General features: G+C 41.7%; 1 protein-coding gene across 2 annotated transcripts; it reads left to right on the forward strand.

Moving 5' to 3' along the window:
* Positions 1-10,875: 10,875 nt before the first annotated feature.
* On the forward strand, positions 10,876-24,523 carry Amun (protein amun). Of its 2 annotated transcripts, XM_017905161.1 has the most exons (5): positions 10,876-12,370; positions 22,281-22,377; positions 23,142-23,457; positions 23,837-24,028; positions 24,131-24,523. In XM_017905161.1, exons 1-5 carry the CDS (start codon positions 12,222-12,224, stop codon positions 24,274-24,276), a joined length of 900 nt encoding a protein of 299 aa, XP_017760650.1. In that variant the 5' UTR covers positions 10,876-12,221; the 3' UTR covers positions 24,277-24,523. The 2 variants fall into 2 exon arrangements, with proteins under 2 accessions (XP_017760650.1, XP_017760649.1); XM_017905160.1 differs by having other exon boundaries at positions 23,837-24,523.
* Positions 24,524-24,529: the final 6 nt, after the last annotated feature.

Here is a 24,529-nt window from a genome sequence, read left to right on the forward strand (position 1 = left end):
ATATACTGCAGAATACTAGTCGACCAATCGAGAACACGTTATCTTATCATCAGCCAACAGCCCAACTTCTCCGTCCAAATGCGTGTTCTAGTATACAAGAGATAACATTTCGCCTCGTGGCCAATGAGATTCTATTTGAGATCCCGCTCGCTCGGTTGTGGAGAAATCAGAATCCGGAATACGAGACATGCAACTCGATCTTGAGCTCATCTCGATTTCAGTCTCCCTTCTGATCAAAGGCCGCTTCTTGGTTATCTTGCGATCTTACCGAACGAGTCCTCTACTTGGTGACCTAGACATCATCCACATTGCGTTTAGGTTGCAATATATTTTTAAATTACGTATCGTTAATCATTAATTGATGACTCGTAGTTGAAATTAAACCTTCTTACTCAATGTGAATGTGTTACATTGATCCAAGAGTTGTGATATTTGCTAATATTGAGTCATTGGAACATTATGAATATGTGTTTACATTTTGTAATCTTTATTTTGCATACTAATTACTGATTTTCAACTGCTCTATTACAGTGACTGTAATTGAAGAACTGTATAAAACGAAGAACAAGAAATAGTTTAATATGGAAATTACAAAATTCTTAATAAGTGCCAGATGCCGATATTAGTTTGTTATAGTCATTCTTCAGTCTGTGACTCGATTTATTCTTCTTAATGACTTATCGTAAAAAATGAATTTATTTTAAACGAAAAAATGTCGAGGTTTCTGTACCGCTACCGTGGTACACGGCGTACCGTGAATTACGCTCAGGTTTCACAAGTGCTCCTGAACTTCATTTCAAAAAAACTTTACCTCAAAAACGCGGAACGGTGATGGTAATGCACATTACAAACGAAAATCAATAATCTCTTTCACGTTTGAAAAACATCATATGAGATTATGTAACATTAAGTGTACGTTTAATCGATTGTGTAATAATTGTAATGTACATGATTTAAATAGGCATAGTAACGGTGCATACAATTAACTTAAACGTTACTTTAATTTTTAATTCGAGTTTTACATACAAAATTACATACTACTAAGATATGTAATCTTTAATTTCTTGGTAGTAAGTATCATTCTTTACGATTGAAAAAATTTTATACTACTCCATTATGGTCCTACTATTTTAAGCTTTTTTGTCATTTTTTTTCGCTTTTTTCTTTTCTTTTTTTTTCAGCTCGCTATTGAATTCTCGCCTATTCACAGAGGGATCCACGGAGTTTCATCTCGTAAAAGTGCATGGAGTTCGACAATTAACATCGCATCCATTCACGTAAGCACGTTGGCATTACGGGAAGGAAAAAAATAAGCGTCCATTCATGAAAAGTCTTATCTGCATGCACACCGATAGTCAACCCTATTTCATTCACCCGTTGCTTGGAACAGGTTGAATTTATCGCTGTCATCTTTTCGCACTAGGAAGACCATTTAAATTTATCAAACCTACTATTTAAATTTCTTGCATTATTTTATGTAACATATCCTTCTGATTGTTTCAAAGGCTCCCATTTCATTATCACAGATGACCACATCCTAACCATTATATTCAGAAAATCAGCACATTTCTCTCAGTTTCCCTAACGTAATAACAAGGAAACCATTAACACCAAAGAAGGTATAACGCTTTTATTTCTTCAATTGTGTAACAAAGACTACAAAACGTATTCCACATTGAACCTGTTAACATACATTCCCATGATTTAGAATTCCTCTGAAGAAACGGTACTGAAACGGAACAAGAGCATCATCGAATCCTCTCACGTGCTCACGCATTGTAGTACAGACCAGATTCGAGGCACGGTGCAGGATATGTGACGCAAATCGAATGCACGCCGTTGTGTTTACATGCGAGATAAGAGATTGTCCTGGGTCAAGGCCGCACACAGCTTGATAATCCAATTCAGATAACGGGAACGTGTATAGCTGCTGGACCTTGAGTACATACGCCGGCTTACGAGAGAAAGAGAAACACCCGAAGAGAATACGAGGCAACGCAAGGCACTACCCGTGACTCATTTCGCGAGCAATTTGTCAAATCATCTGCCCCTTCTCTCCCCGGAGACCCGCCCCCGTCCCCTCTCTTCAGGCGGAAAGACTCACGTTTATCGTGAATAGTACGCCTAACGTGTGCACGTGACATTTCGAGTATCTCGAATTAAACTGTAAACATCGTAGTACAACCGACGGTTGAAGCCCAGCCACGCGGACGGTGTCAATGATCCTACTATTTATTGGATCGTTGCTTACGCACGCCATCGCATGTGTGTGTATGTGCATGCGCCCGTATGTGTCGGGCATCACTCCTTCCTCGTCTCACTTTTGTCAGCCGTGACCTCGAGGGTTATTTCGTCTGTCTGCCTCTTTATCTTCTGAATCTCCTTGCGAGACTCGATTTTCGGAATCTTTCATTCAGGTGTCAGCCATGAATGACGCGTCACGAAGTAGGTTTACTTTGATTCATGATTGGTAGAATGCGTATTCGTAGCTACCCTTCTGCCCCGGTGTCTGGAAATTTAACCCTATTATACCAGTATATGATTCTTTGTGGCTTTGTTGGAAATGGATCGTGTTAGGATGTATAGAGTTATTTTCATCGCAATCTAGGGGATTCTGTGCTGTTCAGCGTTCCTCTACTTTAAGGATGTTTAATCACGTATAGGGTAGACGAATAGTAGTCATTATTGGAAGGAATACAGTAGAGATTGTAAATTACTCCTTTGCCTATCTTTCTTTATTAAGAAATATGCGATCAGCTATACGTTTCTTAAATCTTTCTTCTTAACTGCATCAAGGAAACAATCTGAGTACTTGTAGTAGATACAAGGACGAAGTAAAATTGAGAACTGAAAAAATTATTTCCCCGTAAACTCGTTAAGCTTTCCGTCTGATGACTGCAATATAAGTGCATCACATGCCACTGTTCACTTTACAACCCTTTCTAGACTCCTTGAAACAGCTATACGCCTTTCATTCTCTCGTACTACTCTCTATCTCTACAGATACTCCGTCACGATTCATAGGGGTATAGGTAAACGACATCCGCGTCCGAGTGGGCACGTGCGTGTGCCTCTGCGTTCGCGTGTCCCGCAGTTTGTGTCGTTGACTGAGGGTGGTGGTGGTCGTGGTGGTAGTGGCGAAAAGGGGGAAAAGGGTAACGGAGGAGGGAGCAAGCACGTGTGAGGACGTAGTACGATTTACTCGCAGATCGGTGGAACGTCTTCCTCATTCCCTCCCTCGCCCTCTTTCTCGTCGATGGGCTGTCTTTCTTTCTCTTCCACCCCTTCCCCCTAACGCGTACTTCTCTTCCTCGTTCTCCTCCTCTTCGTCGTTCCTCCTCCTCCTCTTCCACCTCCCCCTTCTCCTCCACCTCCTCCTCCATCTCCTCCTCCTCCTTCACCACCTCTTCCTCCTACCACTGACATTATACTACTACTACGGGGTACTCCACTTTCATTCAGTCGCTTCTAAAAATAAAGTCCCTGATTCACAATGCATGAATGACAATCACACTGAAAGGAATACCGCACAGACTTGTAGCCTTTCTCGCTCTCTCTGTCTCTCCCTCGATCCCATGTCTTCTTCGTCTCTCTTTCGATCTCCTACTCTTGCTCTCTTGTAATTCTCTCTCTCCGTCTCTCTTTCCGTTGTGTGTCCCATCTCGTTCTAGCATTCCCGAAGCACTCTCTCTCGCTCTCTTTTCGCTCCTATCACTCTCGTTTCTCCTCTCTCGCTTCTTTTTCCAACCTGTTCTCTCGCTCCCTGGCGCCCACCCCCTTCCCCTTCGACGCGTCTCTCTCTCCCTCTCTCTGTATGTCGTACTCTGTTGTAAGAGAGTGAAATCTCGGTTCGCCTGTTGCATCGAACTATTGGTTCCGTGTAAATAGATCCCGTGGAAATTCGAAGTGGCATTGCCGCCGGTCTGATCGATCGGAAGGATCGATCTCGCGCGGTGGAACTTGTTGCTCCGCGTGCCGGATTTTACGAATGTCACGGGCCGATGTTTGAATTGGAATCAGAAGGTACGTGCTTTTGAAAAATACCACCATATCCCATGATATCTGATCGTCATGCGATATGAGGAATTGAGAAAAAAGCAACGAGAAACCGTTCATTGAATTGTTTTTGTTTTTAGGTTATGTTTCCTGAGTGAAATGGCGCTTGCATTTTTTTCGGAATAAATGAAATCCGACGTTGTGTAAGATCCAAGTTTTAATGGAATTCGCAAAGCTGTTGCGATAGCGAATCGAGCTATCTAAAGCATGACCGTATCGTTAACTGATAAACGTATCCCGCGAGGAAAACAGGTGTAGATACAATAAGCTATAGCAGTTATTATGTTATGTCAGTTTCAGACAATGTACAAGTACGTTTTAAACCGTGCAATTAACACGCAGTGATTTCCAAGCAGAAAAGAACTCGCGAGTCAATGAGATACGTTAATTACGAAAGCCTTAATCCATTAAGTCAGAAAATGAGTTAATTCATCACGTAGTTTACCAATATTTTGAGCTTGTTAACTTGTTTACTCGGAACTCCTCTGTTTTTAATTAACATCGATCTGACTAAGATTATAACGCTTCTATTAATTCTAAATTTCAAACCAGAAAGAAGTTCCTGACTAAGTAACAACTTAGTTAACGAGTCAATTTTCACAGTAGGATAACCTGGTGAAAATTACATTTTGGAACGGATGTGTAATAATGGTAACCGTATTTTACGCTTATTGTTCTGACGAATATACCAAAAATGGGTACCAAAGGTTGGCTATTTCATAATGTTCTTTTTTTACATAGAATGGCTTACAAATTGCGGAAGGATTCATAGATGAACAACGAAGATAGTTGTCGGAAGTACCGACTATAATTTGGGAATACCCAATTGTCCCGTAACGCTCTAAAGGTTCGCGGAAATGGGGGCGAGTAACCCTGAATACCTCGTGAAGCTCTCGGCCCCTCGAATCACCCAAGGAGAACTGGTTTCAAACTCATCATCGTCACCTAGCTGTTCACGATACGGCATTCCAAAATAAAAAGCAGAATAATCAAATGTCCTTGAAAACGGCAAAACACCGATCGTTGCAATATATTACCTGAAGCTGCTTTAAAATCCACGTGTATTTCGAAAATTGCTCAGTGAAGTATCAACCTCGGGAAAAGTTATATTAACATAAGCTCGTATAAAGTGAAAGCAAGACATATAAAAAGTTGCAAATTGTGTTGTCAGGGTAATCAATATTCACCAAAGAATTGAAATATTTTTCAAGAAAACGGTCAACACAGTTGTAATCTTGTAGCAATTATGTTAGCAATTATGAGGGACCTACCTTCGTTGCCCTCCTGAAAATTGCTCACGTACACCCTTGTTAGTAGATAATCCTACAACAATCGCGCCCTACATAGGTGTCAGGATACCTGGAATTTTTCTTGGAAACGAAGAAAATTACAGTAACTCTCGATACTGGAAAAGTAAATTAAACGTTTATCAGATTACGATATTTCAATCGATTAATTCAAAAATTGAGTATTTTCTTAAAATGAATAACGCTCTATAGCGTTAAAAGTTAAAAACAGAACTGCAACGTTTAAAGAAAAAAGGAGAGATAACGTCAAGTAATTTTAACATTCGCATTAAGATATTCGTTAAGTTACAACCCTGGACTCTAACTTAGCTACAAGATTTCAACGAAGGGACAACTCTGACCAGGGTTTCCCTTCACGAGACTCCCTCGTTATTATCCGCCGCTGCGAGCCTCTATTCTAAAGAGAGACTTTAGAGTGCAAGGGAGAGCTAGGTAGCAGCAGTACCAGCAGCTCGAACCGCTCACAGCTAAATATATCTCTCTCTCTAGAGTTACTCAAGGTCACAGCGCTCGGATTGGCCCACGATAAAGCGGAGCTCCGTGCCCGTCCCTCAACAGCCTGGCCTTATGCTCCGTCCGCACACATTCTGCCGCACCGTGGCCCACATGTCACTTCGCGACAATGTCGTATAGCAGCCGCATCGGGAACACGTGTTCGTATCGAACGCAGCAATAGTCAGTCCGCATGCGAGGCGTATTTCGAGCCACGATACGCTGCTATGCAGTCACGACTATACCTTTCGATCTTTTTTCCATTGTTCTCTTCCGTTAGTCACAATTTCACGTCTGCCGTGATCGACGAATAAAAATTTGCCTTTATTCCCGTTTCACGTGCGCTTGGAAGTTTCTCAGAACGCTCGGCTCTTTAAATCTCGCAGAAAAATGATCTTGCATTTCCTGCTTGCGCTTGACGACGACCTTCATTTAGATCGTAAATTATTCGTTTTTTTCTAACTTTTGCATATAGAATTTGAAATAAAACACGTGACTAAAGTTATTCGTATATTAAAATTAGTTTTTGTGTAAAGTTCCTTTGTTCCTGTAGTTCATTGAATTTTGAATCGGAGGTCTTTGACAAGTATGAAAGCAAATTTATATATAATTTACATACAAAAGGAATATATCAAAAGATAACAAAAATTACGAAAGAAAATATTCCATCCTACCCTGTTCAAAAAAAGGAAATATATAATATACTAAATAGGTATATATATACGTGACGTTCTTACTATTCTATAAGGCACGCACTAACTTCCAGGTAAAACGTAGACACGAAAGAGTGACCTGTTGCTGACGACAAATAATTAGCGGGTTACAGGTCGCTCTTTAGAAACACCAACAGAAAAATGCTGGATCTATGGGGCGTAGGTTTCGCAGTAATGTATACCTAATGTTAGATCCGGGATCTTGCAAACAATGGCATAGCTTTGAATACCGTTGCAACTCCATCATAAAATTGTTTGCATTTTCTTTTCTTAATGTAATTCGCTCTCTTCACTTTCATTCAAAAAATAATAGTAGAAGATTTCTATAACACACTACTAAACATAAACGACAAATATTCATCCACATGAAAAAACGCACAGGAATATTTAATGGTTATTTCGATGCCTTTGACAATCGTTCATTCAATTTAGACAGGGGTGTCCTGAGGCTCGACGCTGTTGATAACAGAACCGAGCTACACTCGTTCTACAGCTGAATTTGAGGTTAGGTGATTGTCCGGGTGTGCGGTAAGCATCGATAACGGCGCGCTGCAACCTCGCGTCCGTGGCAACACGATCTGGCAACCCTGCAGCAGCAGGCAGTGCCGGGGTTGAATTTCAAGCGCCCGAGGGACAGAGGGGGTCGGGCCTCTCTCTTTTGTATAGGGGGCACGAGGGCTTCACCGATACTCCGTACATAACGGTGAGTCGACGGCCATGATGCGGGGCTTATGGCCGGCTGCCTGGTTCTGTTGCCTGCTAAAACGCGCTTCAGAAGAAAACCGGCCTTTCTCTTCGTCTTTCTCTTCGGTCCGTCCCCCCGTAACATTACCCGTAACTCATGCTAGGCCTACGGGGTTGAGTTCCAGTAATCGGTCGTTTCTCACCACCGAATATTCCCCCGCGTATTAATTACGAGATTCGCCTCTCCCTATGGACATTTAAAATCGCGTAAACAGCAAATTTGCTCTTATAAAATATCATTGAAACAATAATTTTTTACCTTACCTTTTACGATTTTAATATTTTGAGTATATCTCATCTAATGGTAAATAAGAGGAGATTTAATATCCTTCAATCTAATTATTCGGCCAGGCATTCATGTTTTAATTAAATCCCATTTTAATTAAAATATTACAATTTGTTAACAGTTTTTAATTTTTCAGTATGATGATTATCTCTGCAGGAATTTTAATTTTCATTTGAAATACTATGGAATATAATTTATAAATTTTTATTTTTTTGTAGCTAAATGAAGTACTGTTAATTTCAATAAGTAATAATTATTGAAAACGTTTTGATCACCATTGAAAATAAATCAAACTTTCATACAACCCCCGCCACTCAATATCCGACTACCTGTACTATTGTTCATGCGCGCATACCTGGCGAAGCTTTAAATTCTTCGCTTGGCGCTGATCCCTCAGATTTCAAAATTCAATAGGCACACACTAATTCTTATAACCTTTATACTTACCATTGAAAGCTATAAGTATTCGAGAATTTTTAAAATAATTCTAATTTTCACTCTGTTTTCTAAAGTAAAGAAAATGCAATAAAATTTCTGAATTTGGATGCACGTTAAAGGAAAAGTACATAATTTCAAACACAGTCACGAAATCATTTCTGATACTACATTTTAAAACTCTAAAATAAAAAAATATTATCGAAAAGAAACTAATTGTTTAAATTTTATGTTTTCTTGATACGTAGAGGTTAGGGTAACAGTTCGTGATTCCAAAGTTTCGAAAGATTCTCGGTAAGTTTCTTCGTTCTTGCCGTGCAGAAGCAACGACAATGGAAAGTTACCGAAGCGCAAGCGCTCGCTCGGCACTTTCCACCAGTACACTCGACTGACTATAGCAGCTATACAGTGCATCAGTAGTGGTGATGCTGACATTGGTAGTGAGCCGTTCGCTATGGTACTCATGGGCTGACGGCGAAGCGAGATCCCACGACGATATACAGTATACACGAATACACCGGTATCGTCGACTAACACTAGCACATGAATGATTATATGGCAGCAACTACCACACAGCGTAGCATATAGTGTACGATGGTGTTGGAGTATACTAGGTTACAAAGAACGCCTGTTCTTTTACGTATATGCACACACACGACATAGCAGAGCAAACCCTTACACGAGATACATACATGTAGCAAAAGTTTCGAAGAACAACCATAAGTTTCTCTGCTACTTGCAATTTTGTACGATGGTCACGGACACTAGTGAGGAAGAAGTAGAAGATGTAAAATTAACGAATTGTTAGAATAAAGGAGAAAGTAAAAAGCAATTGAAGATTAACAAATTCAATTTTTGAGGTTATTATTATTAAAATATTCGATTAGTTTTATAAAAAGAGCCGGAAAATATTTTCGAGAAATATTTGTAGAAAAAGAACGATAATCCTATGGCGTGTCCCCTTAATTGAGTTTCAACTCGCCGATTCGCAGAACGAACGTCATTAAGCTCGTAAGCACGGAAGTACAGCGCATGTCGTCGCGTTTACAAAATTGTGAAATCGCTCGTTTCGCAACGGCTCCGGCATCCGTCTCGTGATCTTCCTCCACAAGCATGAAAAAACACATTTACCCCCTCTACGCTTTGCAGCCGTCCAATCGTCGCCCTTTTGGGAGTGTTCAAAGCATGCAGACTTTTTCAAAATGTTCGTATCCCACAAGGGTTGCAAGAGTCTTCTTTCCGCATATGCCCTTTTGTGCGTATTCGAGCCACTTCTGGCGCACACGTATGTATATCCGTAGCCGTGACGCGTTGCACACAACTCCGCCCGTGTACACGACCCTGTCTACCAACACCATTTAACCTTGCTCAGTATAGAGTGTGACGGTGTGTTCAGGCGCGCACACAACAGTATCGACGTTGTGTTAGAGCACGCGGTGTGCCAGCCGTGGTACGGCACCACTGGCGCGCCTCTACCCCGGCTTTAGCATCGATTTCCAGTCGGACGACCCAGCGCGATCGAGCGAACGGTACGCGCCTTCACGAGGAGGTATCGAGCGCGTCCGCTGCTCGTGAGAGTCCACGAAGAGGGGTCGCACGAGAAATAATACAGTTTGTCGTCAAAACGACGAACGAATTTCAGTGTGAGATATTATATATGATAAAACGCAATCCATCACTTCCATTCCTACGTTTTACGTACTAGGAAAGATAGATCAGGGATAAGAGGGAAAAAGAGAGAGACAAGTAGTGAGACAGAAAGAGAAAGAGAAATAGACAGATAGATAGATAGATAGAGGGAGAGATATATAGATACATAGATAGATAAATAGAGAAGAGAGAGGGAGAGAGAGAGAGAGAAAGAGAGAGAGAGGAGGGAGAGAAAGAGAGAGGAGGGAGGGAGAGAGAGAGAGAGAGAGAGAGCTAACGACCGAGTGGGAGCGGATCTACGTAGAGGGGAGATATAGGGTCGGACGTTTTAGTGGTGGTGCACAGTCCCGAGAGGCAAGAGGAAAAGGGGACGAGCAGAAGGCAGCGAAGGCGCTGCCCTCAGTCGGTCGGACGTTTCACTACAGTCAGCATACAGAGAGAGCAAGCGATTGGCTATACGTGGCTTTGCCTAAGCGCGCACTACACTCCGTGTGTTCCCGTTTTTCGAGTGAAGGCTTCGAGCTTCGTTCTGCCCGCTCTTTCGCTCGCTCGCTCGGTCGGTCGTGAATGCGCGCGCGCACTCACACGCGCAAGAAAGAGAGAGGAGGGAGAGAGAGAGAGAGAGAGAGAGCTAACGACCGAGTGGGAGCGGATCTACGTAGAGGGGAGATATAGGGTCGGACGTTTTAGTGGTGGTGCACAGTCCCGAGAGGCAAGAGGAAAAGGGGACGAGCAGAAGGCAGCGAAGGCGCTGCCCTCAGTCGGTCGGACGTTTCACTACAGTCAGCATACAGAGAGAGCAAGCGATTGGCTATACGTGGCTTTGCCTAAGCGCGCACTACACTCCGTGTGTTCCCGTTTTTCGAGTGAAGGCTTCGAGCTTCGTTCTGCCCGCTCTTTCGCTCGCTCGCTCGGTCGGTCGTGAATGCGCGCGCGCACTCACACGCGCTCATCCAAATAGGCAGACAGAGAGACATAGTGTGAGGAGTCGTGCAGAGGCAGGCGCGCGTATACAGCCATCGAACGTGGATTCGTACGGAGGCGGACGTGTGGTGGAGCTAAACCGAGGCCGTTTCTCGCGAGGGAAAAAGACGGCGACCGTTCATCGCTGTCCTTGTTGTCTTCTCGTCATCACCGTCACCGTTGCCGTCGATGAGATCGTCAACAGAATTTCGTCGACGCTTCAGCGTAAAATTTTCCTGCACGACACGAAGGTATACGAACAGTTATATAGGAATAGTCCGGACAACGAATTCTGACAAACGGGAGGATCAAAAACGATCGTGAGTAAATAGAGCGAGAAGGGGGTACGTACCCTTGCGGAACGCGCGTGTATAGTCGCGCGACGGACGATTGAAGTACGCGAGGACCGTGTGTATTCCGAGAGTTCCTTCGTAGATCGGTGCATACGTGCGTGTACGAGAACTACTAAGAGGTGGGGGAGACAGTCTATACTTCGCGGATATCCGGCGGGGAAACCGCATGCATTCGTACGAAGCTCTCTGAGAGAGCGAGGGAAAAAAGAGGAAGGATCTGGCGCCGAGGGAAACACGGGTGCTCTTAAGTGCTCGACAGAGACTTGAGAGGAGAAAGGAGGTTCTTTGCGTTCCGATTGCCGCGTATCTTGCACGTTCTCCTTTTTGTCTTCAGACTTCAGAGGAGTCAAAGTGCAATATTCCTCTCATAGATATTGATTCTATCATTTATCGTCATCCCGTATCGTTGATCCTCGTGCGTGCGTGCTCGCACGCAACGGTTGAAATTTTCGGTACAAATAATAAGGGTGGTGGAAAGAGGTGGAAGGACGTGACGGAGAGAGAGAGAGGGATCAAGGGGAAAAGAGAGAAGTCAGAAACACGCCGAGCAGTGCTGCTCCCTATTGGCGACGTCGAGTCGCGCTCCCCACCCGGGACAGTCGAACGAGGTCCGAAGGCGAGTTCTCGGCGTGTAACTACGGTGATTTTCCCTTACGAGAGTGTACGCACGAGACCTCGTAGCTCTGCACCACATTACGTTTCGTGTAAACATTTTCCTTGTACGTATAATATATCGTGGGTAGTATCAAGCTAGAACATTATTCTGGAAACGTGAAGAAATATCTTTCAAGGAAATCGAAAAACAGCCAGAAGGAGAAAGAGACAGAGAGAGACTGGCAGCGAAGTCCGCTTTACACGCGTGCTATCGTCGATATTCTCTCTCTCATTGACCGACTGTGTGTGCGCCGATCGTGAACGCGTCCCACGCGTGTGTCGCGTATCACCGCCGCCGGTGAAACCGAGAGAATTCGAACGAGTCAGAGGGTAAAATAGGATTTCTCGCGTGGTCGGTCCTCTCCCGTGGCACGCGCGGAGAGGGGTGTACGGAAAAGTGAGAGAGGGAGAAGGAAAGAAAGCGAGACACCGCTAGACGAGGATAGAAGAGGAAGGAGAGGAAAGAAGAGGATAGAGACTCTTGAGGGGGAGCGACGAAGACGTGTATAGTGCACAGAGGCGATAGTGCTGCGCCCCAACGGCCGTTTGTCGAAGCTCAGTTATCACAATGGCTTCCGTGAAAGACACAGCAACTTTCTTCGTGGAGGGCACAGCGAGTCAGTTCGAACACGTCTTGGAGCTTTATCCGCAGGCCCTCAGACTCAAGGCCGATCACAAGACAAAAAAGCCCGAAGAACTGATCAAGTTGGACGACTGGTAAGTTCACTATATTGTCCGATATTTCGTCGACATATTACGCCCGATACACGGGCCCTCCTTTTCAACGAGGGGCTTCCACCACGGGCACACACGGGACAATGAACCCGTGGCGCGCCAGTTGCCACCACATACCGCACGTTGTGTGTGTACCCGTATGGCCCCCTCATGAGACTAGCTACAATTCCAGATAGTATATTTACTCTCTCCTATTGCTATGATCAACGACGATCGCGAAGAGCGCCGACTTCGAAAGACGTGGCCAGTAGTTCATCTTTAAAGTATCCGTAGAAAGGACTCGTGTTGTCACGTGGTGATTCCATTAACTCACTTTTTTTCTTTTCACTTACTCATCGTTCTATAATACGCTCTTCGGTTAGTTGTACTAATACATATTTAATATTACCTTTTGCCATGATAATATTGACCGAGGAATTTTCGTGGGAATTTTGTGCCACCTCATCGGGGAAGTCTCGACGTTGCCATTATGCTCGTCTCTTACCATTTCTCCTAGTGTTGTTTGTGTAATAGTGCGTCTAAAAACTATTCAAAGGGCTCCATGATACATGGAAAAACAGGATACGATTTGTTCTATACGTTTTTCTATATTTTCGTCAATATTAAACGGATTTTCGACCGACCGTCGCGCTGGCAACGATGCCAGTGAAAGAGGCGACTCGCCGGCGTCGCTTTCACGGCGTCACACAACTACCTTGACTCGCTCGGACACGATTAACGAACCTTTCTCCACTCTTGTTTTCGCAATTCTTTTTTCAACAGTTAAATCAGCCAAACTATTTTTGTTTCTTCCCTAAATACTGCGATTTAAATACACGAGTACCAAACAAACTAGACAACCGTGCGAGTAAGTATATCTCATCGAGGTTGCGCCGTGAATTACGTTAAATCTAGTCTGGTTCTATTGTTGACAAAGACGGTTTCGTGTCGTGTTGTTCTTTTTTACGTTGAGTAAGATCGAAAACGAAAGCATTCTCCGTGATAATTAATCAATGATCGTGTTTCGTTTAGATCTTTATCGTTAGATGTATTTGATAAATAAGATTATTTCGATACTAAACGCTGACTGCTATACAACAAGACGGAGTTCCGTAAATTATAAAGGACGCACGGTTATGTCAATATTATGAAGGCTTGTTTTATTTTATTCATTCGTCCTAATTTGATATACAGCACATTAAAGATTAATTACACGTGACAAACCTACTCTAATTCGTTATTAATGCTTGAAGATGTACATTTGATTTAACAAAAAGAAGATATTTCCAAGTTAAAATTGTGCGGGTGAAAATATTCCAATGACTTAGTGAAAAAGTGGAGCAAGTTCGTTTTCCCTTAAATATGACATAAGTATCAAATCAATATTTAGGATCCGTATTTATTTAGAGGATTATTATAAATTACCAGACCTTTACGAGTATGTACAGCAACGTACAATCGTATTATTTTTCTACCGAACTTGGACTAACCTCAAATTAAAAAAACGCAACATCCATTATTTTTCCCCTGAGCCAGGCAGTCAGTATCAATTATCTCTTATCGACTGCAAGGAATTATCGATTCGACTTACAATATAGCAGTCCCTTAAGAATCAATCTTCTCTCGTTACACAAATTACCAAAGACAAGGCGTTGGATAAAGCTCGTTTATCAAGACCGACGCGCGGAATTCGGAGCGCGGCGACGATAAAAACGAGGATTTATCAAGGGAAATCCGATTTGCTCGGTTCTCCATCGACGAAACTATAGATGCTGGTAAACTCGTCGAAATTTGAGCGAATGCCTGAACCGGGATAGTTCACGTTGACTAGCGTCCGCGACAACGAGGTTTCCACGGCGCGAGCTGCAATTCCACTGGCGTCACGTCTGGCTTAATTAATTAAAGGCAGGTTCGAGACTCGTTAAATTCCACGTTACGGCTTTTTAGTCTTTCCTGCTACTACGGGAATCGGGCAATAATAATGGAATCTTCGCCATCCATGATCGCGCGTTCCACCGTTTAATTATTCATTCTTTGTTCAACAGTGCCTCTTCCGCCCCTGATCTGCTTTGTTTTTGTCAATTCCACATAGATCAAACTCTACGTCTTCGCGTCCCCTTTGCAACCTTGGCTCTTCGTGGCGATCTTTATGCCCCGATGGTTGATCCACCTTGAAGCGAATTTGTGTCAGCCGAATCGGCGATTACGATAAACTTAATTGTTGACTTCAGAGAAACGCGTGTTCGTGTCAAAGGCCCGAGACAAGGAGTCTATTCAGATTTCAAGTCCCAACGGAAGTCGATGGACGCAGTGAGTGGCGAATAAATGATTTTACTGAATCATTTGGTATACGTAAGAGGATGATACTCCATGTGGTCTTGCTTTATTGATAATTAACCGGAAATTTGCAGTTCTGTGCATGATTTCCAAGTCGAAAGACGTTGCAAGCCAGCTTCTTCTTCCAGCTTGAAGAAGTAGGAAGGGAGTACCGTTGTTTTCATTCCCGGCAAAGCTTGTTTACGTCAAGGCTACTTTTCTACGACGTCTACCGATGCCTTGTCATCATTACACGGTGTGTCTGATTTCTCGAATCATGTCGAGTGGTCAAAAGTGGATGTTAAATCGTGTGCGTCAGTGGGAATTATCGTGGGTGCTGAGATGTTTGGATAGCAGCGCAAAACGTGGCTATTTACCAGTCCCATGGAGTTATAATACTCGATTGAAATTTTTACATCGAGTGTATTCTATACACCGATCTTTTCGGTATATCATTACGTCTAACGGTACTTGAAATATTATCAATCATCGACTGCTCTTCATTTCCAAATTCCTTTAGCGTTCCATTTTTTACATGGTATTTCACCTTTAAATCGTAATACTCATCGGGATTAACTATTAATTTTCAAGTTTCTTTAATGTAGTTTTCTCGATAATTATTAAATTGCAATATTTCAAATACCGAATAACACATTTATTATGTCTAAAATCAAAGAACTTTTAATCAAATATCTTTAATCAATCTAGACTACTGTCTAAATTCGATTATTACAACCAGTTCAGTCCACTCAATTTTATTTATTTCCCTTCTGGACTTAATAACGTTGCATAGGAGTGTAACACTTGGTCGACGAATTTTTCAAACATTTCCACCCGTGTCCCACTAATTATTTCTCTTTCCACCGTTTGTTTTTCTAACACCGCGAGGAGCAATTGCGTAACAGCACGTGTGCTTCGTGGCTGAACAGCCCCTGACGATGCAAGCCGAAGACAGTTGTCTCCTCGAAATGGGCTTTCTCCTCATTGATACTCTTTTTTCTTTTGTACCAACCGAGCACCGCATAAAAGTACACCGCAAGTAGCTTCTTAAGAGGATAAACTTACAAGGATTGCGGATACGGTTTGCCTGTGTGACTCGCAAACTGAATACCAACCGCATATCTGCCGGTGCTTGAACTTTTTCAGGTCTTTTACATTCAGATAAAGATGATACGACAAGTACGCTTTCAAAGATATTCAATACGTCGAGTAATCGGACGGATAAGGTGAAAGTTTCGAGAAGTACTTTCTTTAATCCTTTTCTTAATTCTCAACTGGTATCGTTGAGTCATAGGTGCCTGCAACATTTAGGATTAGGTCACTTAATCTTACCCTATCTACTTTTAATTTGAACTTCATATTTCGCGCGATAAAAGATATCGATAGATACTATTAAAACCAATATAGAATGTACACAGATAAATTTAAGTAGTTTACAATTGTTTAAATTAAAACACTTTTGTAACCGATGAGGTTCAAATCGCGTGTAATCGATGATAATTAAGAAGTTAAAATGACAAACGACGCGAGTGCATAAACGAAGATCTTCAGTATAAATAGAAAACATAGGTTTGTTAATTTTGGCAACTACTTTTGTCCTGCGATAGTTCTGAAAGCTAAAATAAATCATTCTCACAGTGTTTACCATCGTATTTAGTATGGAAATTACATTTATCTTCATCAGAAGGAGTAATTTTTATTTTTGGCACTCGCCTCACTTGCCCTTTAAACTCTACAATTCGATCTTCCTGTTATCGATTCTTGAAACCCTTTCTTTATTATTCTTGACAAAGGAGAAATCAGGATAGCTTCGTGTCGGCTATGAATAAATAATTCGCCTGGATTTTATATCTATGTTATTACGACCAAGATATTATAGTTTCAATAATTACTATGTATGTACTCTATGTAAACATTTCCTCTTTACACGATTCTTGCATGCATAAATAAACAGTTAAGTTACTTATTGTTGGAAAATGTTCCGGTCTACTGAAAGTGTGGGATTGGATTTTGCATTTTTTTCACGAGCATTCCAGCGTTTAATTACGTGCTTTACGATTAATCAGCCTCGCCTTGTGAATATCGAAAAACGTTCATTGAGATAATTTAGTAATCAGAGCTTTCCAAATTTATCAATTTTCCAATTAGGAACAGAGTCATATGAAAATTTGAAGAAAATGTCTTAATTTCATCGAATTCAACCACGCTTTCAAGTTAAAAAGTTTTCTGAAAACAAAAGTTTATTCCCATAAGAAAAAAGAAAAAAATTAGAAACATTTCTTAATTTATTCATGCAATAAACATTCACTTTTCCATCTTCACAAATTAAATAAAATTAAATAACACATTGCAGATTATCAGCGTCATGTTGTATTTTTCCTGCTTAATTTGCAATGCTTCACCTGTTTAACCTTCTCGTAATAACCACGTAAGAATAAAAAAAAAATCCTAAATTCCTATTCCGTACTGCAAAAATTATAATATTGACTGTCCAAAAATTACAAAGTGCATCGACTGTCTCACCTCCAATAACCAGAATTCTTTCTTCAACAAGGGACAGGTGGAAAGCAACTTTTGCTAGCGGGCAAACCGCAAGTTTTTGCCATGGTGAAATTACGCTTTTCCGGTTCGCAGTTTGAAGAAACCCGAGGGCAACGTGGTACCGAAAGCAAAGAAACGAGTATGGATCCCTTCGTAAGTCGATGGAGAAAACGGGTGTAAATCGGCGATCCCATTATGTTTTCCTATATTATCGGATTTTCCGTTTATTATACGCAACCACGTTTGGTGGAAACATTTTCGCTGATTCACGACTTCGTTAAAACGATGGAAGTGTCCGGGTCAAACGGTCCGCGATCGAATTTCGTCGTCCCGGTCATCGTTACCAGGTTTCTTCTACGTATTGTGATCCTGATAAATCGACGTGTTTCATCGTCTTCGCTGCGTTTCTATGGCTACGTTGATTTCGTCAACCGTGAACTGTGTGAACAGACAAGTTTCGACAATATAGTCATCGTCATGAGCTTAAGGTTCTGAGAGTTCTCAAACTTGTTTCCATCATGTTCATTTTACGCTGATTTCGATATTTTCACTTTCATATTTACCTATTTACGCTGATTTCGATATTTTCACTTTCATAATTACCTATTTACATGTAGCATCTCAGTTCCAATAATTAATATCGCGTGGAAACGTTTTATAGGAATTTGGATTGATGTAAGATTTGAATAGATTGCGGTGATACGACGAGGTTAACCATATTGGGGATTTTACTCTTTAATCGATAAAGATCGATTTCGTCGCAATTTCCTGAAAAATTTCAATACCGATATTACGAAGATTGGGTTTCGAAAATTAAACGCAGACATTTTTAAAGGTATTTAATCTCTTGTGTTCGCTTATTTTTCTAAATATTTGGTTAACTGAAATCTCGGAAAAATTCCAGTAATTGGCTTTATAATAAAACCAGAAAATTCCTGTAACTATATTACTAGGATATCTGAATTTTGAAATATGAAATTTCTAAATATTTCATCCTTGGTATTTATCGAATCTTTCGATAAAAGCATCGGGCAAATAAAATTTTTCAGAAATTTCAATAACCTTTGGAAACCCTGAATAGTATAGTCATATAATATGATTATATGACGCTAGACTCATCTAACTGGATAAAAAACCCTAACACCTACCTACTTCAATAATCCGGCACAAACATGCCGATGAATCAAACAAGAGACTCATGAATCACAACTAGAAAACCCAAGTAACTATCACGCGAGCTCCTTTCGTGTACTTTATCTTCTCCGTTTCCCATTTTCTCCATTTCATACCGTTCCGTTCCGTTCCGTTCCGTTCCGTTCCGTGCCATTCGCAAATTCGTTCCTCCGTTAACCCCTTGGACGCATTTCCAACGATGATCGGCCGAGAAACGATTCGTGCCGGTGCATTTGGCAACGTGGTGTTTTAAAACGCCTGTGAAAATAAGCCCGTCGCGAAGGCACGGTCCCGTGCACGTTTGGTTTCCAAGACTGGTTCTCTTGGAATTCGCGAAATATTCGTGGATTACCAGCAGGTGTGGGGGAATAGTGGGGATAAAGGAAGAATAAAAGAGCCCAGAGGATCGTCGTAGAAGCGAGGTGGAAGAATAAGGCTCGCGAGGCACAATTCCTACTCGGCGTTAAAGCACCGGCGATTGTGTCAAGGTTGTTTTCGCGGGGAGCTGCGCGCGTTGCGTGGCGTGCGAGAGCCTCTCAAAATGGTTGCGCGAGCCTCCGTCCTGAAAAGGTTTCGAGCTATGGCTCAAAAGAAGCGTACCAAAGAAATACACCGTTACGCCACTCGGACGATTGTTTTTCGACTTTCTACGGGGACAATCGGCGTTGAATAACGATGCGGATATCGCGCGTCGCTTTTCATTTCGATCGTTTGATCCTTTGTTAAACGGAGCTTTCTTTCTCTTTTAAGGAAGAAGAGGAAAGTGTAAGTGGCTAAAGTTGTTATTAATTGTAGGTTATGTTGACTACAGATATATTTGTCTACGTGTCTTTAAATATACTTCTATACTTCGTGGGTTATAATAATGGTCTGTATAGTAGTAGCTTATAGCAAATCCATATATGGTTGCGTCATGAGCTTGTAAGGTTTTGGAATTTCCTGTAGGTCCGCGGCAAATCAGTTAAAGCCATTTAACGATCAAACGAATACCATTTCCTTTAATGAAATATATTCATCCTTATAGAGACAGGTGTGATTTCCCCTGGAAATCACAAGAAACGCCTACGTTTAGTATTAATTCAACGATTGACGAGAATCAAGTGACCGTAAGTCATTTTTGGGGCTTCTTTGTCTATACTTTCTAACTCGAAGCCAGTTGAAGAGAAGCAATCCAATATCTCGCTTCTTTTTTCAAAGAAAATAGTAGAAACCTTTTATTTTTACCAAGTAATCCTTGTTTTCTATCATACACCTTTTTATCGATTTATATATTTATTTATTTATTTACAGACATACACCCTATATATATAGGCGCTAACATATATTATAAGTAACGTAAGAAATACTGGTGCAGAAATAAGAAATAGAGAAGAAAAGCTAATAAGTAATATTTGTAATATAACAACGAGGTAATAATAAGAAATAGAATAAAAATTCACGTAAAGTGGGTATATACAGAAAGATTTACCAGATTGTATACAACTTTTGTTATTCTTTATCCAATTTATTTTTTCTTTCTTTTTAAGAATTTTTTTACACCAATTTGATTTACAATCTTGAACATTTGTTACAGTCAAATCCAAAACTCATCTGCCTTTTAGAAATTCTCGTTCTAGCGAGTTTCGGTGAATTATTATTGGAATATCTGGCTGGGTTTATTTTGCCCGGAAAAGAATCCATTGTATTCTTATCTACGCTTTATTGCGAGGAAAGGGCAACAAAAGTAACAGAAAAAAAGAAGAGAAGAAATAACGGAGAGGAACGGCAGTTGAACTCTCGTTTGAGAAATTACTTTTGGCTGTGGGACAAACCAACTGCTACGGTTTCCCCGATACCCTTCCTCTTTTCGTGATAATACGCTTCATTATCGTCCGAGATTCACCGCAAACCAAAAATCCTAATCTTCGAACCATTCCGTCGCTCTATCCTTGCTTCTTAGCCACAGCGTGCGAGCTGGAAACATGCTGAGAATCGCTTCGCCACGTTCCATAAAAGCAAAAGAGGTGTGCCGTTCCTTTTTTCTTTCAAGATTTTAACAAGAAATCAACGTTTCGCTGTAACATGTAATTCGTAATTTTCTTTAATCTTGTTGGGATTCTTAAAAGTGATAAAGGAAGAGAAAAAGTAGGAGAAAATCTTCTGGAACTAATTACAAAGAAGGGCGTGATTACTTATGAAAAATGCAAAGGAATTCTTACATATAAAACACGAAATTATTATTACATTATTATGCACATACTATAATTTATTTTATGTAACAATTCATGGCACGCAGCTAACTATACATAAATTGAAGCTAGTAATCAAGAAATAGAAACATACAACTTAACTTTCACGTGTTATGAAGTAATTGCATTGAATATTTACAGTTTTATCAAAAATAATTTGCATCGTAAAATATCCACTTGGATCTTCATCAGACAAGCTCAATGGTATCTTTATAATCTTCGTAATCTTAAAAGTTACGCTCAACGTACGCATGTCCTACTTATTATATATATATTGTACATCGATATATATATATATACACTCATCAATAAAGAAGCAAGTGCATACGAAGGGAAAAAAGACCAAACGTGATTACGAATTACACGCATCGACTTCATCCGTTCCAATTACCTTAGCTGGCTAATTACCAGGCCCATGGATGATCCACGTGCTTTCTTTCGAAAAGCGCATCGACCGAGTAGCCGTAATTGAAGGAAACACGCGTCCAAGTGTCGTATTATATGAATGGAATACAAACTATCCGTAACTAAGTTTAGCCGTTCAGCCAAACAGCTGATCTCAAGCGACCTCCGAAAGTACCTACAATAAAACCACGCTGCAGAGTGCCACCCCTCTCTATTCCTCTCGTTGCACGGCCGTGTTTCACGGATGCAGCCACCGAAGAACAGAGAACTTGTCCCGTGTCGATGACCCGAATAATGGGGACAAAGAAAGAGCGGTGGGAAAAAGAGGAAACGTTACCTGAACCGGGACGTTTGCCACCAAACGAAAACCAGATTCTCGAAAAAAGGAAAGACGAAAACGGAGGGGTGGGAGACAAACAAATATATACGTTTCTCCACGAATCCTGCCCAAGTTGCACGCGAAATCGGCTCGGATTCGAGGTGGTCCCTTATCAACGGTTCGTATTTAAATGCATTCAAATTTATGGAAATAAACTAACACACGGCCCTATGATCAGCGAATATTAAAGTTAGACGATTATTAAATTATGAAAATCCAGAGTGGAGGTGAAGGTTGGAGGAGGATGCAATTAGTAGCTAGACGAGCGGTATTCGAAGGTGTTTGGAGCATAATTAATATCCAATCTTGGTTTAACGATTTTGCCCTTTGTTGTCGTTATATACACATTGATGAAACTGGTAGTTGTCAAGCCGACACGTTTGTTACCTCGATTATGAATCCAACGAAGAGGCTTCTTCCAACTTGGTAGAAAGGCTAATCCAGTAAACTCAAACCAATAACGAGTTAGCATAAAATTGCACATTACAAACTAATCAGCATCGGAATAGTTACGGATGGTAATTGTAACGAAGAGGTAAACATAGGTTGCAGATTAGAGGATGTTAAAATAGAGGAAAATATAGAAATAGAGTAGAAGGAAGTTTGACAGGATATTGGAAAACCCAACGTGGCGAACGTGTCCTCGATTTGGCTCGTGTTCCAATGCCGCTGTCAGCTCAGCCCACGTGAGCATCAGTAGGTGGAAAACCGCTTCTTGCGGCTGCATTTTTAATCAGTATTCCGCGATTCCTATGTTCCACGTTCCAGCTGGTTACGTAATCGGTCCCTATAACCATGATCTTGCATACCCTAACGTTCCGCTTGCACATGAGCGTTTGCCTGACCATCCGGTGACGTTTTCTGTTCACAGGTATCAGAATGAGCTTCCAAAGAGGATCAAGTCACGCGGCAAGGACGCGCATCTCAATCACGAGGAACTGGTGCAAACGATGAAATGGAAGCAAATAGTGAGTGGATTTCTAACATAGTCTATTTCGATTTTTTGGAGATTAGACGTAGTTAACTTCTTGTGACTCGATTTTTCTTTACCGAAGAGAGAAGAGAACGATTACGGTTAGTTGCAGTTTCACGTTCCGATGAAAGAGAATTGATGACAGCGCAATGATATAAGTGCCAGCCACTATGTGGCGAGAGGTCGTAAATTAAATCATCGAGTAGAGGCACAGACTGATATCTTAGGGCTATAGGCCCACTTACGAGGAAGGAGCCTAATGACTTCTGTTTCAACTGGTTTTTGTAGGACGGTGGTATATAGGTTCCTAGTGATATATGTGAAGTATTAGATGTAGACGCTCGATAATTTTAAAGATATACAATTGATTTATATATCTTCATGATCCACTACGAATATAAGTCGAGTTTATTGAACTTGCATTAAGAGAGTAAGACAGTTGTTTAAGTGGGAAATTGAAGGACCTGGATCAGACTCTAATACACTGAAATATTCTTTTTCCTTATTTTATTACTGTTTCAAATTAAAACACACGGATAACCCGAATCAATTGACGTTTTACGAGTTTTAAATCTGCTGTCTTGAATAATATATACGTCAGCTTGGAAGAGTGTGTAACTCGTATACCGTCTATCTCACACACCAAAAGCGTCGACGATTCGAATGGAAAAGGAAATGATTCTTTCGTGGCTTTTAACTAGTTAGGCTACCACGTCGTGATTCCTTTTTTTAAACGCGTAATTGTCTTTATATTTGCAGCGTGGGAAGTTCTATCCTCAAGTGTCCTATTTAATAAAAGTGAACACCCCCCGTGCAGTGATGGCGGAAACGAAGAAGGCGTTCAAAAAGCTTCCGAACATTGAACAGGCGATTACTGCCCTCTCGAACTTGAAAGGAGTAGGCACCACGATGGCGTCGGCCCTATTGGCAGCAGCATCACCGGAGAGTGCGCCCTTTATGGCGGACGAATGTCTGATGGCAATACCGGAAATCGATGGCATCGATTATACTATCAAGGAGTACCTCAACTTTGTTCAGCACATTCAAAATACCGTGGAGAGGCTGAACAAACAAAGTGAGTGTCTCTGTTAATACGTTTACCCAGTCATCGTCGTTAATCACCGAGCAGAGTTTCCTTGCAAACTTGCCTGACAAGTAAAAAGAGAAAAAAAAAAAGGAAAAGATACTTTACTCGGGTATAAATTTTCATAGGTCTGATTTACCTTGTAAAACTCTTCATCTATTATCGGAATACATATGTTCAAACACGTGTCAGGTTCTGTATTTGGATTCGTATCAACGTGTCACTATCAATCGGTTTCGTCGACTAGGACATATTATATAACCCCCATACTCGGTGAAGAGATATCTTCGAGCAAACATCGACATTTCGACGATTCGCATCGTATCGAATGAACGTTTTAAAATTCGTTTCTTCGTTTTGTTTATTCCAGCGTCAAATGGCAAAACATGGAGCCCCCATAGGGTGGAGCTCGCCCTATGGACCCACTACGTGGCGTCCGAGCTGAAGCCAGAGCTACTGGACGGCATTCCAGGCTCCACAGAGAACGGCAACTCTCATCCGCCCAGCAACGGCGAAGCGACAGAACCGTCGGACGACAGCAATCAGGAAGTGGCAGTGAACGGTAAGGAACCAGGCAGTATTGATCCGGCGGCCATCGACGAGAACAGCATGACCACGTCCTTCACCGAAGACTCGATGGATAAACCCGCTACGCCGATTACAGTGGCCGTCGCCAGCGAAGACACGAACGATTCCCTCGCCACGAACGACAACGATGATAGCAACAACACGCCGCGACCGACAGACAGCGAGGATACCGAAGACTCACAAGACGTGCAGGAGCCGCCCACCAAGAAGAGTAAGAAGTGACCCACCACCAGCCAAGGAGCCACGAATACGAGCAACAACGTCAGCACCCTCGTGTCGGCCGCCAATCTAACGCTGATCGCAGCGAGGCGCTTCTAAAAACCGCCAGGGTCACCGATCAGGGTCGCGGATAGTAGACCTGTAGCCTACCATCGCACCATCACGATCGTTTTGATGATTCTCCTTCGCTCCTGCTCTCTCTCTTTCTCTCTTTCTCTCTCTCTCTCTCACTCTCCCACTCTCTCTCTCTCTCTTT

This window comes from Eufriesea mexicana, unplaced genomic scaffold, assembly GCF_001483705.2.
Source record: "Eufriesea mexicana isolate 0111107269 unplaced genomic scaffold, ASM148370v2 scaffold3653, whole genome shotgun sequence".
Classification (NCBI taxonomy): domain Eukaryota; kingdom Metazoa; phylum Arthropoda; class Insecta; order Hymenoptera; family Apidae; genus Eufriesea; species Eufriesea mexicana.

Excerpts from the sequence above, each read along its gene's own strand:
- Amun (XM_017905160.1), top strand. The coding sequence starts at position 12,222 with ATGGCTTCCGTGAAAGACACAGCAACTTTCTTCGTGGAGGGCACAGCG. Across the intron at positions 12,371-22,280 it reads CTGATCAAGTTGGACGACTG|GTATCAGAATGAGCTTCCAA; the intron begins GTAAGTTCACTA and ends TTCTGTTCACAG. Across the intron at positions 22,378-23,141 it reads CGATGAAATGGAAGCAAATA|CGTGGGAAGTTCTATCCTCA; the intron begins GTGAGTGGATTT and ends TTATATTTGCAG.